The sequence below is a fragment of the Argopecten irradians genome, chromosome 12, assembly GCF_041381155.1.
Source record: "Argopecten irradians isolate NY chromosome 12, Ai_NY, whole genome shotgun sequence".
Lineage (NCBI taxonomy): Eukaryota > Metazoa > Mollusca > Bivalvia > Pectinida > Pectinidae > Argopecten > Argopecten irradians.
Window position 1 is genome coordinate 28,819,090 of NC_091145.1, and position 16,418 is coordinate 28,835,507.

Here is a 16,418-nt window from a genome sequence, read left to right on the forward strand (position 1 = left end):
TTCAACAAAAACAAATAAATCTACAAGATGGAATTGCTTAACTCTTCAATTATGGACCAATTATGTATTTCAGATGATATGCAATTTGATATTTACTTTCTGAAAGTCCTAAACTCTGGTTACAAAAATTACCTAGAGGGTACCTTCATATTTACTGATAGTGGGGAACAGTATTATTCCTCTTCCCTTACTGGTGGGAACATTTAAATTAAAATGCATGAAATTATATTTCTTAGAAACGGGAAAATAATCAGGCTTACTATCCATTCCATCTACATCTGACATTACACTTTTTTCTCAAACAATGCATTATTATTCTTTTGGATCATCTTTTGTGCCATCGAAACTAAGTCTGCGCGGCTAACACTGACTGTTAGGTAGATACTTAAACACTACTTCTAAAGTGTTATGGCGCTAAGATGCAGCGATACCCACGCGGCATTTTAGATCTTTTTGCAAGTTTCACACAAGTAAAGTTTGGATCAGCGCCTTTGGTAACATTTTCCTGAGAATCTTTGTGAGATAGTCTTTGAGTTTTATAGTAGACAAGAGGTGCCTAGCCTTACTTTACTACAGATTCAACGGCGGAGAATTTCATTTTTCGAATTTCTTGAATATCACTGTCTACAAAATTCAAGATTTAAAACCGCACATCGCGCGCTTGATTGTATATATATATCATCGAAATTGCATTCTTAGCCGTTCGCACTTAGACAAATGTATCCGGTATGATTATACAGGTTTTATAATTGTGTTCAAATCACGAAAATAGATTCTTCTCGTAAAAGTTACTGAGATTTTCACAGTTCAATATTTACAAAACCAATTAGCATACTAATGTATTCTTATTCTAAATAAAATGACATTTTAACGTGAATTTAAATCGGATCACGCAACCAGAAGGTTAATCAAACCTAATTTACCGCACACACTGGTATTTTATCCACAGGTCCAGTTTGCCGGTATTTAAACTACAGTTGATATAGCCTAAATGAATGATGATGGTTACGGAGACTTGACATGTGTCGATCTCTGAATATTTTTCTGTCAAACTCTACGTTAAAACATGCTACTATCATGTTTTTTTCATATAGGACCATTACCTTTTTGACCTTACATCAGCGACTCACTATAATGCCACCCATTAATAGTAGACTCGCGCTGTTCTGTGCTTCACACCATTAACGCTGATATATCTACTATATTACAGATAATAATTCCCCCATTTAGACGTTATGTATACACACGTGTGTCTGAAGAAAGGCGATTGTTGTTTACTGCCAAGACATATACGATCCTAAATTAATATAATGCCACTATTACGACGAAAAAGTGACAAGAAAATTATGGAACTATTTCCTTTCGATAGCTGTGTGATGATTGTCAGTTTCTCTGTATGGTGCGTTGAAAGGTTGTTCCGGTCACTTGTCATAACGTTAACGCTACGCATCACTTTAGGGAGGAAATTGTCAAAAACGTTTTAATAAAGTGCAAGCAATCCATGAATAATTAGATCGTAAGTGTATGTACATCATTTTTATTTTCTCTATAAAAGTCATGCATCATTTAACGGGAAATATGTGTTTCTTACACATCGCTAGTATGGATATGATGGAATATGGACGATTTTCTCTCTACCTTCTATATTATCCACTATGTGTGATGAATTTATGTTTAATAATGAAATGTATTAATGGAAGATATTTATCGCGCAGACGATCACCTTAGAAATGGCGCAAAGTCGTTTCTTAACCAAGATCCGTTTGTGGATTCAAAGCCGGGACGACGCTTTCATTTACTATTTTAACCATGAAATACTAGAACGGTCGAATGGCTTCGAATTGTCATTGCGTTTCTGTCCTATTCTTTACCGAGACGGCAGTTTAGCCAGCGGAAGAAAGCTGTTTAAGTCCGAGTGTCAGTCCTACAAAGGAATAAGATTTATGAATTTCTGTCAACTGAATCATATTGTTTAACTTTCTGTCACTAAACTGATTCCGCTGAATCCAACCCTACCTATGAAAGGGTATTATTTTATTTTTTGCACGCTATGTACACAAGGCAGATGTACACCAATCGGTTCGTATGCTACATCATAATCTCCAACATGTTAGTTTGGCAATGTCGACGATCTGAGAAAATTACATATATAATGTAATATACAGGTGCGCATTATTTAAAGGTAGTCAGAATGTCGAACAGTGACCGAAGTGGCCATGATTACTAGTTAAATACGATGAAATGACGAGATGTTTACGACGTTTCACCGTTACACCACCCAACTTAAATGGTCTATACCACTTTCGACAACTCGATGATTCGGAAATTATTAAACCATTAAAACCACCTGTCTCAATTTCACAGCTCTAAATCAATTAATTGGGTTTTCTATAAGCACTACGTCTCGCTCTGTAGACCATTGTAACGACGCTGCGCTCCGGGAATGATTGTAGAGTCGGCGAGTCGAGTGCACCCTGCCGTCCAAAAATTATGTGATTAATATAAAGTTATAAGTTTCCGACTCGTTAAATGAATCCCAGGAGTTTGTAAAGTAGAAATGCACACCTAATTATGTATTTTGGCATCTGTTTGGTAAAACATGCAAAATTCCAGCCATTAATTTGGGGCGTTTATAATGGATGTACTGAACATTAATTGCTACAGTTATGCCTTCGCACATTGTACTTAATGCCTACATGTAGAATGTGCTTTGATCAAAGTCTTTCGTCATACTTTGTAAGTCGTGTTGGCAGTCATTGATTGTTTCGTCAATCGTTTACGAGTGTTTATTGTCCCTCTGTAGAATACAATGAAATTTTATCACACGAGGTAATGCCGCTTTACCAATGCCAATGAATCTGCATATCGAATTGTGTCAGAAGTATATTTTCATCCCAAGTTGTATTATACTGAGAAACTACTTCCAAAAGAAAACTATGATGATTACGCTATCACGAGTAATTTATTTTAAATCAGATACAGCTTTTCCATTTATTATTCCATTTCATTAAAGGTGTTTTTTCAAATAGCCGAGAAAGTGTATGTATAAAAGTAGTTCCGGCTAACTTCCTGTGTTGTCATGCTGGTGGTGTAAGGCTGTGCTCATTCCAGTCAGATACATGTACACATAGAACACCAGATTGCTGTTACAGTAATTAATCCTTCCTATTTTAACAACAACGTACTGAGAACAATGAAGGGAAGCAAAATATATGTTTAATGGAACTAGATGAAATGTGACGTCTCTCGGATCTGGTTTGCTGAAGAACCAGGTGGTTTACAGTAAGACGGCCTGCTGTGTCTCTCAACATGTTAAAATAAGAGGTAGAATTAAGATTCTGAAGTATATGCTAGGGAAATGATTACTGGGGTAGACGAACATTAGCATAGCCTCCATATTTTCGTTTGGCTCGCGTTTATAATTTATGCCCTTGTTAGCCCATGCTTGCTTATTTATATTCCTCATATTATTTGGTAATAGCAATATGTAAGGCCAATATCCAATAAAACAAATTAAATTGTGTCTAAACTCCGAGTCACCCAATAAAAGCTAAATAAAATGACATTTCAACATAAAAAAACCAATCATGAGCAATCAAGTCAAAAGACGCATTAAATGGAAGCTAAATGTCTACAACTCAAGAGTAATCTCACCCTGGAATATCTATAAGTCATTTTCCTATTTTAGATTTCTTGCTATTCTTAGGCGAGGATCAACTGTATGAAAATCAGCATATACTTATAAGAGATTAGTGTTATTTATTAGCAAATTGCATTGTAGTAACTTTTAAAATTGTTTTCGACTTTGGTCTTAGTTAAGATTCGTTTGAATTGTTATCTTTGTGATCTTAATCTTAAGTCTTACCCTATGAATTATCATAACTAGTACTAATTATGTGTCAATCAGAAACGATCGAGTGTCAATTCTACAACTTTGAACTTAGAAGAAAAAAATCTTGAAATCAAATATTATCTAAATGAGAAACACTTATCAAAAAGGAGCTATAACCACACTTAGCCCATTCGTTGACAGGTCATATGTCATTTTTTAAATATTTTGTGACAAATTTGTAAACCGATAGCGAAGAGGTTTTATAAGAAGCAATTACACAATACTGGCCGTAAATCAAAGGACCTGCCATATTACGCACGTCTTCTTGATTTTGCTTACAACACCGTTATATGTTGATATCGGTAATTCATATGCAACTTAACAGAGAAAGTGCATCAAAAGGCTTTCTCAAATGCTGACATATTTCATAATAAGAAAAATTGATATGAATCTGATGTGCGGGGCTTGTAATGAAGAGCTTACATTTTATACGTAGCAATTGCGGCAATTTTGTGTTTTGTAGCAAATTCATTTAGCGTTTATGTTTCTAAGCTAACAGATAATTTATTTTGTTCGCTACTGATCATGCATAATTACCAGAGTTCGTGGGGTGAAGTTGAAATCGTATTTTGTTTCTAGGTATCTCGGAGCTTTGAAGTTATGATGTATTTATCATTTGAACTTGTCACTGTACGTGAAAATAAAGACACAATACGAGCGACTATTTCAAGCCAGATCTCTTATCAGTATGAGTTGTTTTCATTGATAACCATGGGACTCCATTTATCTATCGTTTAAAGAATATTTAAATATCTCGGATTTCTTTTGTATGTGACATATCAATCACATGGAAAGTTCATGGAGTATTTTTGCGATGTTCATTCATAGTTCATTTTAACTTACCACTCCCTTAATACGCGGGAAAATTGTCTTTAAAGTATCTCTAATGATACATTCGAGAAATTCATCAAGAGGCATAAAATGTGTTTATCAAAAATAATATTTGGATTACGTAGCATGCAAACTAGATCTAAATTATTAAATATCAATCGCGTGAAGCATCTTGATCAACAAGTTTTTTATCGGATATTGAATCTATTTTACTGTTACGTTAATGGAATGTGGAGATGCTGTAAACCAACGTACTTCCGTGTTCTGGTAAATTTCGCGTATTTCAAGGGATATAAGACATCGCGAAAATCAATATCCCCGAAAAATACGTCGGTTTCGAGTTCCCACAACGACGTGGATAAAGTACAATTTACCATCGATCAGTCCCATAATCCGGTGATAGTGACGTCATCATTTGACGCGAGTTCCTGACGTCACAATCACCGGAAGGTGGCAGTAATCGAGAGTAAGTTGTACTTCACCCAAGTTGTTTTGGGATCTCGATCCCCCCCCCCCCCCCCCCCCCCGTATCACGTGTAGAACTAAAGAAATCTCAATCGCGAAATAATATCGTCATGAAAACTTCGTTTGAATGAGAACGCGAAATTAATTCGCCACGAAATAAATTGAATTAAGAGTATCTTCTTACTTTAAATATGACTGATATAACCACTAGGATAAGAGACAGATAATGTATAAAGATATCTGATAGTTGGATTCTGATATACTTTTATGTACCCATTCTATGTTTTCGATATATAATATTTTATTTTTGAAATGTCGCATTTCCTATTTACAAAGGCTTATCCTGGTACAGTTACTAGTAACTTGATTATGCTAATATTGGCTTCTTTGTTTTTTAACCAGTTGTTTACCAAACGTTTGATCTAATGAATTGTTTTAAATGAACGCCGATGAGTATTGCGTAAGATATTTTGGTTGAAGAGTTTATAATTAACGTGGAGTCCCTCATTAACAATAGCGGTATTGATCCATCTGGCGAGCTGTCCATTGTGTATAAGACCCCTACAAAGCACGCAACAGGATTTCAGTTGACATTAATGACCTATTTGGTTTATTTAACCACTTCGTGGTATATTTTGTGGTTGTATTCTCATTTCTGGAATATTTCCCATGGAAAAATGGCATTCTTTAATTCACTTTTGACGTATTTTTATATCATTCACCGGGGTCATTGTGTCGGGTCATGTGGATTATCTGTTCAAAGATTTTGAAACTGAGGTCGTATTATTTGACAGGATCAATAGCCTGTAGTATGTGAAGAAAAACAAGATATGCAGTGGGTTATATATTATCACACGATTTTACGATGACTGCGGAAATCGTTTCTGTTTGGTATTTTAGTAGCATAATTACTCTTTTCGAGACCATAACTCTCCAGCCATCGGTATCTACGTATATAGCATTATTTCTATGTAAAAGCAAAATAAAAGATCAGAACAAGTCTTTTGAATTATCCCGATGAATTATTTCCAGAGGGTTCAATGTTGCGGTAAAGATCAAGGAAACACATTTTCCTTAGTTCTAAGCTAATTATCATATTAACTCGTTGGAAGTGGTTTTGCGTAATTTTGAAGCAGAGAAATTTTGACATGAAACTAAAATAGTGTAATAGGGAGGGGAGGTCGAGGGTAAGGGGAGGATGGATTCGTACAGGATGCTCCCATTATCTCTAGAAAATTCTTGATTTCCATTATTTTTTCTCATCGACTTAGTGTCTCTTTCATTACATATCTTACATCAAAGAAAAGGCTAGCTTATTTTCAGTATGTTATTCTATTCTGGCATACACATATATGATTAACATAAATCAATATTCTAAAGCTTAAACTCGTTGAAAGTGAATATGCATTAACATTGATATTTAAATACTGATGATATCATATACTCAATATATTCATGTATATTAATGACTGAATATACTGACACTGGTTTATATACCTGTTATGTGATTCAGATAGATTTGTAGGGGTTGGGAAGACTGATTTACGTCCCCCGGGGGTTCATTAAAGATGTCTCTGTCGGGATCGTGGCAAAGTGGGGGGCGGGGGAGTGCTGGTTTTGACCTTCGGAATTGTTGTGGACCATACCTGTCGGTCTGTGATCGATTGTCGCCATATTGATTCTCGCCATTCTAGTCACGTTACTGACGCACAGGAATGCGGTAATGGTATTCAAATAATGACGTCACTCATCATGACATTGGACTTTTCACCATGTTAGTGAAACTTATAAAAAGATGGTGTTTTGATTGAAATTACCTACGGTATATTTATTTCCGTGGCATCCATGATGTACGGTGTAATTAAAATACATTTTGATCAATCATTTTGATAAGACATAAATGCTATGTAATTAGCCCAGAGGATATGCACCGCGATATACCACTCAGACATCCGGCAAACGACAACATGGTTTTAGAGATAAAACGAAAAACTTCATTACACGTTCGGGTATTTGCTGCCCTGATGCACGACATAAATTCTATCAATTATGACGGCTAGAAACATTCCAGTTGACTAAACAATACACATGAGTGATTGGAAATTGTGTAATCCAAGTGAAATTTTATTTAATATCTGACACTATCATTGACGCTCAATGTAGAATTCATTCCGTCAGTTGGCTTTCATTGGGATTTGTAGATTGATTTCTAGCAGAAAGACGCAACAAGAACCAAGAGCTATATGATAAAGCAAACTTTTATGCGGACCTCCCAAATGCAGCGTCTGGTATTCTGCTGTCCGAACAGCAATTTGATAGACATAAAATAAATAAAAAGATGAACTTTATTAAAAAGCATGCAAGTTAAGCCGATCTTTACAAATTAAACTTTTGAAAGGGATTTACGCCTTACCGACATTAACGGCAGGCACAAAAATACTTTACCCATGTCGCTACAAAAGGCGCTTTTAGGGAAAATGAATGCCTCTGTCCCTTTTGGAGGGTTTAATACGACTACCACTAGAGAAATCAGGGTTTATTGGCCGCTAAACAGCAGGAGGGGACACTTGCATCGCCACGATCAAAATAGGAGTTCATTCAAACCATTATTCAAAAGTACATTTTTATCGTAAATAATGTTTATGAATGTGTTGAAGGTGGACTTATAATTGCTTTGTTTTGTAGCGATTTTTGCATGAATTCTAGCCTTTTAGTTGCGATTATGTTCCTACCGGCTCAGTAATATATGCCTAAATCAGCAAAAAAAATTGTAATGATAATAAAGATTTGAAAAAAACTTAATGTCACACAAAATTTTGAGAGCATCCTTAGCATCAAAGAAAAAATGAACGAAAACAGTATTCGTGATAAAATCAATTCCTATACGATGTTTTGTTTAAAGAACTTCGGTATTGAATATTAATCTCGATACCGCTGTGTCTATGCATCATTTGATGCGGATATAGTCTGCATACAGTTAATATAAGCGGTCAGATTCGTTCATCAATCGCTGCTCGACTGCTCGACTGACTGTTTGGAGTTCCTTATGTTCTATCAATCTATGCTTATCAAATACGAAATCATGTTAGGAAAATCCATGGCAATAGTTAGAGATCAAATATCTCAATCATAAATTAAATCAATGGCAGTCAATGCGGTTTCGCCTTTACATATTAGACAAGCTTAACGTAACTTTATCAAACGATTTATGCATTTCATGTTTATCTATATATAAAATATTTTATTGTTAATTTTTAATGATCGATCAGAAATTAATTAAAGTCCATCTTTATGCTACTTTTTTCATTGAACTAAATGCATGGCAATACACAATATTGAATCCAAAAGGTCTTTAATTTGTGAACGTTTCATAAACATTAATGTATTAATCCGATATTAACATAAACATTAAGATATATCTTGATACTTGTATTCCTCGTCCCCATATTGTAATCTTCATTTTAAATCATCTTAAACGTTTAAGACCGGTCTTGACAACTGTTGGGAACACGGTGCGATATGAAGGATGCAAGGATACAGAGAGCTGGCGGCTTTGTTATACAACTGCACATCTGATAGCAATATCGTTTTATGAACATTCCGACTTATAATACATTCCAAACGTAAAGCCATAAACATGAGACTGGGCTTTAAAAAGATCTGCGAATATGATGCAAGAGCTCAGAAGCTTTGAAACATAAAGCGAAATAATCATCTTTTTTGTCAAATTATGAATAGGGCTTTTTACACATCAACATGCTTGTGGGATACATTTATTGTTCGTACACCCACGATTTGATATCTGAATATCACATAAACATTCTACAGATAATGGGAGAGACAATATATAAAAGCACGGGAATTATTCATTTAGCAATATAGTGCAAACTTAAAATTACATTGCAGAATTTAATTCAGCTTCATGATAACTGTATAAACATTGTCTTCTCCTCTTCATCCCAAAAGGCCATATCTATAAGTACGGCGCGTGCTCACCTATTTCTGAGGATCATTTGTTGAGGAGATTAACTTGACACGTTATGTAGATATAACTGAAAAATAAATCGGACCGGAACCTATGTTGTTAGTTTTAACCCATCCAATCAACCATACTATGCATGTAATGCAAGAAATTATATAAAATTACATTTTAATGCATTTTTCTGCAGAAGAACATTTTCGTCAGAGATTTAATCATGATTAATCTGGTAGTTTAAGCTTGTCTTAATAAAAGAACATATTCGAATATTTTTTTCCGGAACGTAAATAAATTTAAATATTGCTTTTCGTATCTTTTATCTTTTCGATAATTGGTACCATCACGAAAGATCTTTTATCATTCCGATCTGTTAGGTTTGAGGTGTTAAACACTAGAATTACAATATCATGGATTAAGATAAAGATAATGGATATAGTCAACCACTTTATAATTTCTGGCACAAACTGCAACATGCACATTTCGTTTTTAACTATATGCTGGGAAACATGTTTAATGCTATGTACCTAAACAAAATGGCACGTGAAATTACGTTATAACCTGATTGGAGGTTTAGTCCAAATCTAAATCTGATTGTTTCCACCTGTTATAACACTTATCTAAATATCTTGGAGTCTTTTCCGCTTAGGTCCTGTGATTTTAATAAATCATTGACGGAATTATGATATCTTATGGATTAACTATTAAGTATTTCATTCAACTCTAAGATTCATTTAGCGTTGTGGGCCTTTAAAAAGTGCTGATTTAATGTAAGATTTTATAAAGATAGTTTGAGATTTTGTCATAAAATAGTTTGACGCATATAACAATTTCATATAAAATGCTCAATTTAAGATGTTTCAGAATTCAATCTCTTTGGCTTGCTATTTTCTATATTCTGACGCTCTGTCATAGTTCACATTATGACGTCACAATTTTAACAATGAAATTGAAAATGTAAATAAACATGATAACAATGGTTGTAGGTAATGAGGTGGTTATAAAAAACAATTCAAGCAGATATCACAACATCAAATGGCTGTATGGCTATATAATAAGTCTGTCCAGGTAACAGGAGTCAAGGAAACCGTTTCATTTTATTACATGTATGATATAATAGTTATGTTGATCAGTGTGCTTTATATTTAGTCGATGATTACATAATGAAAACCATTTGGCTTAATGCCACGTTTTCTGTGTTTCTGGAATCTTCTTTGCGACGCACTGAGACAGACGGACTTCATGATGGAAATAACATTTGACACGCATGCACAAAATTTGTTTAAAAATCCGAGATCGAGAAGAAATATGTGCTTTTTGGTTCAAGTAATTTTTTTCAATTTTCAAGGCATGGAGTACTATTTTAATTGTAAAACAATCAAAAAAGTTCAGGGCTACGTTGTCACCAGTGGATAAAAATAAACTAAATTAATGTATGTGTTTGAATATTTATATTTAATTTTTAATATACTTAAATAATATACCTAGAAACATCAGCATTTTCAATATTACACTATAACATTGTGGTTTTCCACAGCAATGGTTCGGCGAAGTCCTTCATGTGCAATAACGATGAGAGTATTGAGACTAAAGTGCACGTAGTTTTGTATGTTTATTTAACCTCTACCAACAAATCGACGACCTTTCCATGGGGCTGGCACCCATTGTGAGAGGCGTTCCTTTACTGCATGAAGATATTTCTAAATGAAAAACAAGATGTGCTTGCTTTGTAATGAGTATGTGGCAGCTTTATAGCCCTGAAATGAACCTTATTGTTACGGAATCCAAGGGAGCATATCATTTGTAGGTGCAGAAAAACACGATTCAGTATATGCTGATGATTATAAAATGCAATCGGTATTGCCATGAATTAAATAAATGTGAGCAGGATTGCGCATTAAATTAAGGAGCTTCCCCGGCAAGGCACCTGGACTGTAACAACGCACAGATCCAAGATTATCAGGTACCAGTTGGTACATGCACCGTGAGTGGAAGCCGTTTAGACGGGTTCGTACATTTCTATGGCTATATGATAATGCCTCTAGTCGACATAATTCCAAGAGTGAATAACTATAGACAAATAAATATCTCATCATCATAGGGTGCAACAAACGTGACAATAACATGTGATCTTGAACATCAATTTGGAGCTATTAAATTAGAAAGACCCTTATTCTGCAGGTGGTTGGATGCGGTCACGTATTCGGATTCCGGGGATGTAATTATTGACTGTAGGGGATCTATCTTAAGTTGATATAATAACGTAAAACAATAAACAAACATAGACATGTGTTATACAAAAAAATCTAAGACGAACAGAAATAGAAATACCCTCGCCAATCAGTCTTCAATTGTTTCTTTTGGTTGAAACTTGTAATAAGAAATGACGAAGGGTCAATTAAGGAACTGTTAAGATGTACTTGGCCGACAGAAACCAGTTTTGACTTAACGGATCGCAAAAAAACGAAATAGTGTAAACGAAGACAAAATATACATTCGTATAAATTTATCAATATTGAGAATGAAACTGTCAAGAAGAATAAGCATTCGACGTTTTATTGAACTACATTCGCCATGAGAATTTAGTTCATATTTGGAAGATGGACGGCTGCATTCCATATAGACAAGGTGATTGTACTGTCTGAACGATGTAAGCGCTGTACTCCTTACTCTGAAGTTTAATATACCGAAATGATATTTTTAGTAACCATTAAATAAATCATTTTTTCATCCTTGGGATAAACGTCATAAAAATTATGTGTAATTCCGACATGTTTTACACAAAGAAAAAAATGCGCTGCGAGATCAAATAAAATAGCTAAATGCGGTTTATTTAAAGCTGCTTCGCCTAACGACATTAGGCAGATTCTATCGTTCTGTTTAGGTGGTGATGGCCTTAATCATGAGCTTATATCGTTAGTGCTGTCTTAATTTACTTACTTATCTGTAATCAATCTGGTGCTGTCGTAATATTATGGTTTCCGCCGTAAAATGAAATATATCCAATGTAGCGTTCCATGCGAGGATTCTCTGTTTAACTATAAACATGCAATCTTTTTCAGCTGATGGTTATAAGATTATCTCGAGCCATACAGGATATCGGGATTAATTGTCTGAAATTAGATCTGTCATCGCTTAATTTAAACCTACCCACTTCAAATCAGTATAATACCGCTTCTAGTTTTATAACATTCTAAATTAACTATAATGCTGTTCCATGACGATGTTTGTCGAAGTGCTATCTCTTTAAATGTTTATCGTTACAGGGTTAAAATGTGTTGATCAAACTTGTCCTGATTTTCATTCATGAAATTACCGATAGAAACTGTTAAACTAGATCATTGTCTTCACTCTGCATTGTCTTCATTGTCTGCAAGAAAATGTGTATATAGTAACGACAGTTTGCCGTAGAATGTGTACTACATGTCTTATGCTGTTTAATATCATAATACGTGTTTTATTGTTGTGTACTACATGTCTTATGCTGTTTAATATCATAATACGTGTTTTATTGTTGTGTACTACATGTCTTATGCTGTTTAATATCATAATACGTGTTTTATTGTTGTGTACTACATTTCTTATGCTGTTTAATATCATAATACGTGTTTTATTGTTGTGTACTACATGTCTTATGCTGTTCAATATCACAATACGTGTGTTGTACTATAAATTTACAAGTATAATTCTTTGTGTAGTCAACTGGCGTTATTTGATGAAGTCTTCTCAAACATAGTTTTAGTGGGGTGATAAAGCGTTTCCTGTTCATTTTATATATTCCTTGAAGACTTTGTTTTATCGCCATGACTCCAAAAAATAAAAACTTGTAAGAATCTAAAGTAAAATGTCCTATCACTTACATATTTCTACCAGTACCAGTGCAAAATGTTTGTGCTACTGTTTTTGATTCCACAAAGTATTCACATCATATTTTTTGTATATATTTCAGGTCATACAGGGGTCAATGAAACTTCGATGCCGTTGCCATGGTGTATCTGGATCATGTGCAGTGCAGACATGTTGGAAAAGTCTTCCTGACTTCCAACACATCGGTGAAAAACTGAAAAGGAAATATGAATGGTCAGTTCGAATTGCCAGACGAGCACGGAACAGACTCCGGCGAAGGGACAAGACTAAACGTGATGTTCCAGTAGAGGCGGACAATTTAGTATACGTCCATAGGTCCCCAAATTACTGCCGACCCAACCCTAAAAAGGGCATTCTAGGTACAAGGGGCCGTTTGTGCAACAAGACAGTGAGTGGCCCAGAAAGCTGTGACCTACTTTGTTGTGGGCGGGGTTATAATACTCAAGTGCTGAGACACGTGGAGCGCTGTCACTGTAAATTTATATGGTGTTGTGATGTACAGTGTAAAAAATGTGAAACGCTCATTGATAAATACACATGTAAATGATAGAGACATGTGAGAGTGATGGACACTTGTGAAAATGTGATTCAGGGCCCAATATCTATCATGTCCTTTTAAGATGTAACAAAAGGATTGGATGTCGTTGGTAGAAGACACAATGACTTGATTTATTTTTGTGAATATGTCAGATTAATAGTGACAATGTATCCATGAAGTGGCAAGTTTACCAGTACTAACTTGATTCCACCAATGGATATTTGGTATATTGTGAAATAACGTAACTCTTTGTTTTACTTTGCAACATAACCTGTAGCGTCTCAAGTAGGGCAATGATTGTGTGGATTATGCTAATCGTTCATTTTGTTCTTCGTTTAGATTTAACATTATATATGTATTTCTCTTTTACCGTTATAGAAATGGAATACAAAAAAACCTCATATTTTCAATGGAGATATACTAAAAGAATTGTTCACGTGTCAGCGTGACATCACGCAATGTGGTAATGACAGGAGATTACGGAGATTACAGAGAGACGTTATGGTCAATATCCACGTATTAGCTGATAGTGTCATTAAGGGTGCATGCCACTGTTACAGAATGTTATTATGTGCTAGGCTACAGATATATTCCCTGGCTGAATTATTATTTATAGAACAAAAAGAGTTCATTTTTGATCGATAGTTAAAGGCATATAGAGTACCAAAACAAGTATACATTTTTTTATCTAAACAATTCAGTTTCACACAGTCAAACGTAACATAACAAATCCGTTGTCTTTTATTCAAACAACCTCAAGGTATAAGATATGATCGAAATGGGAAAATAATATTTAACCAAAGCTGATTCGAAAGCAGTTAACATAAATCTAATCAAAAGCAAAAATCTAAGGGATTTTTATTAGGTTTGTTACGGTAAAAAAAACTTCGCTTTTTGACTGAAGGTTTTTCCCCTTTTAAATCAAAAGTGCAACAGACGTTTTTATACGACGATTTTTAATTAAGATTAAATGCATTTAGTTTAATTAATTTTATGTCGAACATTGCAATTATTGAACGATAATGCAAACGTTAATTTCATTTTAAGCATGTTGTTATCTGTCGGGCTGTAAAACACAGACAGAGAAACGGCAAACAATCAGACGTTTGTTTTAGCACTTATTCAGTTACAATTATCCCATTTTGCCGCTGTATCTGTGTCAAGCTGGGTCTTATTGAAAGGACTGTTTCGTGTCTATCCTTGATGGGTATGTTTGTGTCCGGGCGATGCATGTCTGATCAAAACAAACTAAGATTGTCTTTACAAGACCCACTCCATATTCATCTCAAACTACTGTTTTTATCATTCAGATAAAAGATATTATACGCGTGTAATTGACTCAGAATCTACGCTCGGTAAGCAGACATCAATTAACATGTGTATCGCTACCAGTTTTATTTGGTATCAACATTACACATAGCAAGTCGTGATCAAAGACGCGGACTAATACTTTCTCCAGTTATTACAACATAAAGCCGAAAAATCTCTCTCCGGCTCGCAACAGTTGTGTAGACACTACCTTTGAAACGCGTTTAGCCCTAATAAACCTTCCATGGTTTATGTGTTTGGGGTAATCTCTCAGTTTCACGTTCTAGTCAATTGGAAAACCGACGGGCAAGAAAACGAACTTAGCTGAATTTCATTTTTCCACTTGTGAAAATTTTACTTTTTAAATCATTTATTTATATTTGTGTGTAAACACCAAGCGCCCTCCAAAAATGCATTGGAGGGGTAATGCTTCTCGCAGTGTACCTTTCAGAAAAAAAATGTTTGTAATAAGCATAAAATTTGCATAAGTCCCGTTCTAAATAGAGTTGCTCCACTTGTAACAATCCACATGGACGCCAACGACACTCGAACCCTCTACTTCGAGGTCCCAGACAGTCCCATGTATTATCTATGGGCTTTAGGATATTACCAAGATTGGCTATGGCGCTATAAAGAAAATGATGGCGAGATTTGAGAGATAGCTAATCATAGGGTTTATGCTAACGTTATCCAATGAATTACTATATATATTACTCTAAGTTTGCATCTTAAAAACATCTTAAAGGATATTGTTTTTTTCTGCTAAAAATTTAGGATTTGCAAAGGAAAAATAAAGTATTTTTTAATTAATAATTTGTTTAGATTTTTCTAAAAGAACGTTAGAAGGTAACTGAATACGATAAAGATGAAGTTAAATTAAAAAAGAAATTTGAAATTAAACAATGTGGAAAAAATGTTTCCATTGTCGAAAATTATTTAATAAACATTCATATACATGTAGGTATAAAAGTTGAGATTTATTTTTATGTGAGCAATAAGCATAATAAAATATTAGTCTTTATTATACCTCAAGTGAGAAACCTGCATTCTGATTGGTCGAGAGATATTTGGTATTTTACACTATCACACGGCAGGTAACATTAGAACAATAGGAAACAAAATAGTTAGCGCTACTGAGTAGGCCTAGAAGCTGATATGCTATTCTACTGCCGACGGTGACTGTTCGACTTTTGCTAAAATCAGTTAAAGTGTTTCAATATATTGCAAATACTTGAAAACTAGTTTTGTTTCTAGACTTTTGGTATAATAAAATAAATACTACCTGCATTAGAGGGTGACAGTGCCTAGTGTCACCCCTCGGAATATCACTGTCACCCTCTTTATCCAGGGTGACAGTGATATCCTCGGGGTGACACTAGGCACTGTCACCCTCTTATGCAGGTAGTATTTATATAATATTGCAGACGTAGCCATTTTTACAAATATTCCTTTATATTCCTGATATTTCTCTTTATTTAGTTCGTAAATTTAAATGTAAAGGTATCAATTATCTATTGACGAAAAAATTGGCCATTGACAGT

At 34.6% G+C, this 16,418-nt stretch overlaps 1 protein-coding gene across 1 annotated transcript in view; it reads left to right on the forward strand.

Annotated features, from left to right (window-relative positions):
* Positions 1-16,212, forward strand: part of LOC138305036 (protein Wnt-16-like) — a 42,920-nt gene extending 26,708 nt beyond the window's left edge. The window contains exon 4 of the mRNA XM_069245446.1: positions 13,114-16,212. Within this exon, the coding sequence (XP_069101547.1) occupies positions 13,114-13,578 (465 nt within the window). The 3' untranslated portion in view covers positions 13,579-16,212. The remainder of the gene's footprint in view (positions 1-13,113) is intronic.
* Positions 16,213-16,418: the final 206 nt, after the last annotated feature.